At 43.0% G+C, this 3,192-nt stretch overlaps 1 protein-coding gene across 6 annotated transcripts in view; it reads right to left on the bottom strand.

The window, feature by feature from the left end:
* Positions 1-324: 324 nt before the first annotated feature.
* Positions 325-3,192, bottom strand: part of FUT2 (fucosyltransferase 2) — a 56,415-nt gene continuing 53,547 nt past the window's right edge. For 4 of the 6 annotated variants that reach the window (XM_042474722.1, XM_042474725.1, XM_042474727.1 and 1 more), the window contains 2 exons: positions 2,138-2,247; positions 325-1,651 (listed from right to left, as the gene is read on the bottom strand). In XM_042474722.1, coding sequence (XP_042330656.1) covers positions 580-1,632 — 1,053 coding nt within the window. In that variant the 5' untranslated portion in view covers positions 1,633-1,651; positions 2,138-2,247 and the 3' untranslated portion in view covers positions 325-579. Of the gene's footprint in view, positions 1,652-2,137; positions 2,248-2,359; positions 2,451-2,518; positions 2,603-3,192 lie in introns of those variants that run through there. The other 2 variants (XM_042474728.1, XM_042474723.1) reach the window with 2 other exon arrangements.

Genomic DNA, 3,192 nt, shown 5'->3' with positions numbered 1-3,192 from the left:
CAACTGGGGGCCCACAAATAAAATAAATATTTTTTTAAATAAAATTAAAATATAAATAAACAAGGACAAATGTAGGACAAAATTTTCAAATGGAAGACATTTTTTTTAAAAATGAGACATGCGAAAAAATTTGCTGATTTTTAAAAAATGTTAATATAAATGCATGTTTCTGAGGCTTCTATAGACAATTGTCCCCCAAAGCTCCGTGGCAATCCAGTGGCAGAACCAGGCTGGGGCCGTCCCACGGCCTCGCCGGGCCATCCGGCCCATGGGGCCGATGTTGCCTACCCCTTGCACCATGGTTCTTATATGTCATGGCATTCTGGGAATGTAGTTTTTGTGAGACATTTAGCCTTCTCTGTCAGACAGATCTGGTGCCACAACAAACTACAATTTCCAAAATTCCATAGGATGAAGCCATGGCATTTAAAGTGGATTCCCTCAGAGTATGCTACCAGGATTGCCATCAGCCACTTCTTCTTACACACTCATGCCCTGAGGGATCAATGCCCAGGCATTAGTAACAGAGGACACATCAGTGAATGTATGGTTTCTATCTGGTTTCTGGATCTGGGAAGCTTATGTTTTGCCTAATAGAGGGGACAAGTCAGCTGGGATGCCTATCCATTCAGGCAGAAATGCTGCTGAGGGCCTGAAGACTTTGAGAAAGGGCGAGTCTGGCAGGGTGTAGTTGGCTAAATACACCGTCTCCCCACCAACCAGGTATCCAACCCAGATACCAAATGTCCCAATGGTCATTATTGTGTGGTTGCAATGAGCAAGAAGAGCAAAATCCCTCCCTGGAGTGGATTCCCGCCCATCCCCACCAAAGTAAACATCCCCCCTGGAGGCATTAATATTCTGCTTGCACCAATCCATCCCATTACTGGTCACAACAAAGATGGGATTGTGGTACTTCTCTCTGAAGTAGTTCATGGCTTTCTCCAGGTAGCTTCTATCAGCCACCACGCCTTTCCAGGTGTGTGGCATCACCCAGACATAATCCCCCCTCCGGACATGCACTCCAACATATGTCACATTTTCTCTCTTCCCTCGCAGACTCCGAAGGTATTGATTGGCCTCTTCTTTGACATGGTCATGGAAGGTGAACTCCTGGAGTATCTCTTGACGGATATGATGATAAAATGTATAAGAACAAGGGTAGCCTGTAAAATGAATATATTTGCCCTCAATGTGACGATAATCTTCTGACATCCAGTCATGTAGATGGAAATTCCTCCAACGGATTTTACTAACCATCTCAGCAGGAATCACAGGTAACGTAATCCGGAATATTGGGGATAGGTATCGGTGCATGGCAGGAAGAATGAAGGCTTTGTGTCCATTGAGCTTGGCTAAGGCATAAAGAGTGGCATATTCCCCCATCTGGTTCCCCAAGCGTCCTATGGAGTTGACTGTCCATATACTAGTATCTACTGGCTCAGTAGGTGAGGCAGAGGAATTAGTGCTTGTGTTGACATAAACAGGGTATTCTATCCAGGTGCTTCTCCATTTCAGAACAGAGGTCTTGTCATAAAGGTGAAAGAATGTGGAGAGGGAGATGAGACCAAAGGCATAGAAGACAAATAAGGAGGAAGGTTTCTCAAAGATGCATTTTTCTCGGAGATACATATCTCCACAACTGGGGCACCTAAAAGAAAATTGGGATACAGTGAAAGACAGGGGGGACTTACATGTACAAAGCAGCCACCATCCCCCTTGATAGCGAGCTATATGGCAATAAATTATATAAAACTTGACCACAAAAATCCTATGCATCTCTTGCGTGCCTTCAAATTGTTTCTGACTTATGGTGACCCTAAGACACGGGGCCTTCTTGGCAAGATCTGTTCAGAGGGGGTTGGCCCTTGCCTTCTTGAGGCTGAGAGAGTGTGACCTGTTGTAGCTCCAGTCTATGGAATCCTGGCATTTGTAGTTTTAGAAGGGCTTTAGCATTCTCTGCCAAAGAATGCTGGTGCCCCACAAAACTACAAGTCCCAGCATTCTGTAGGATGAAGTCACAGCAATTACAGTGGTGTCAAACTGCATCATTTCTTCATTGTATATGTATCCTAGAATGGATAGAAATAATAAAACTACTATTCAAAAAAGTAGATATGGTCTTAAACAAACTCACTGGTATCTCTGAGGCAGCTAGTAGGGTGGGAGGAAGTGGCGTCCAGCAGCAGAAAACAATTAAAGCATCTTCCAAGTGCACTGCTACGTCTCTATCATGCTCTGAAACATCTAGAAAACACAAGTAGAAGATTGAACCTGAGAACAGGACGATTGAGATAAGCTGCTGAGGAACAAATATGTTTGAATTTTGACAGCTCAGCTACTGGAACAGCTATCATACCTCAGGGTCATATAAAGAGATACAGAGTGAGTTCACCAGACCTTACTGGAAAATTCAAGGGAGGGAATAAGGCCTCTGGATCTAAGGTTTATCTTAAACAATAATAACAAATTCCATATCAGTTACTACCACAACTCACCCATAATGCCATAAATGTACCTTTTCCCCCAAGATCCATGTCTGGAAAATCTACAAAAGCACAAGAACTGCATACAGTCGTCCCTTCTGGGGTTTGGTTCAAGGAACCTCCCATAGATACCAAAATCACTGGATGCTCAAGTCCCATTATATACAATGGTATAGTAAAATGGTGTCCCTTCAAGGTTTGCTTTTGGGAATATATATATATATTCAAACCATCAATGATTGAATCCATGGATAAAAAAAATCTGTAGATATGAAGAGGCAGAGGCCAGTGAAGCCTCAAGGGGTGTGTATACTGAGCTTTGATGGGACACATTAAGCCCACATAGGGTTGCCATAAGGCAGGACCTCCAAACTGGGACAAATGTAGGACAAATGTAGGGCAACATTTTCAAATGGAGGACATGTTTTTTAAAAATGGAGGACACATGAAAAAAAATGATTTTTTTTTTAAATTTTAATATAAATGCATGTTTCTTAGGCATACTCAAAATGGAGGACATTTTGGCATTATTCCTAGACAGAAGGCTGAAATGTACTTCTCTTTCTGGCCAAACACCCCCCCCCCCCCAATTCTACAAGAACATTTCCCACTTCCAAGCAGGCATAGCATTTGCAAGATCACAGGCAGACCCTTGTGCCACTGAAAACTACATGTCCCACTCCCAAGCAGCCATAGCATTTGCAAA

This window comes from Sceloporus undulatus, chromosome 6 (genome assembly GCF_019175285.1).
Source record: "Sceloporus undulatus isolate JIND9_A2432 ecotype Alabama chromosome 6, SceUnd_v1.1, whole genome shotgun sequence".
In the NCBI taxonomy this organism is placed as follows: Eukaryota; Metazoa; Chordata; class Lepidosauria; order Squamata; family Phrynosomatidae; genus Sceloporus; species Sceloporus undulatus.
The sequence above is the reverse complement of the archived record's forward strand: the minus strand, read 5'-3'. Positions and strand labels throughout refer to the sequence as shown.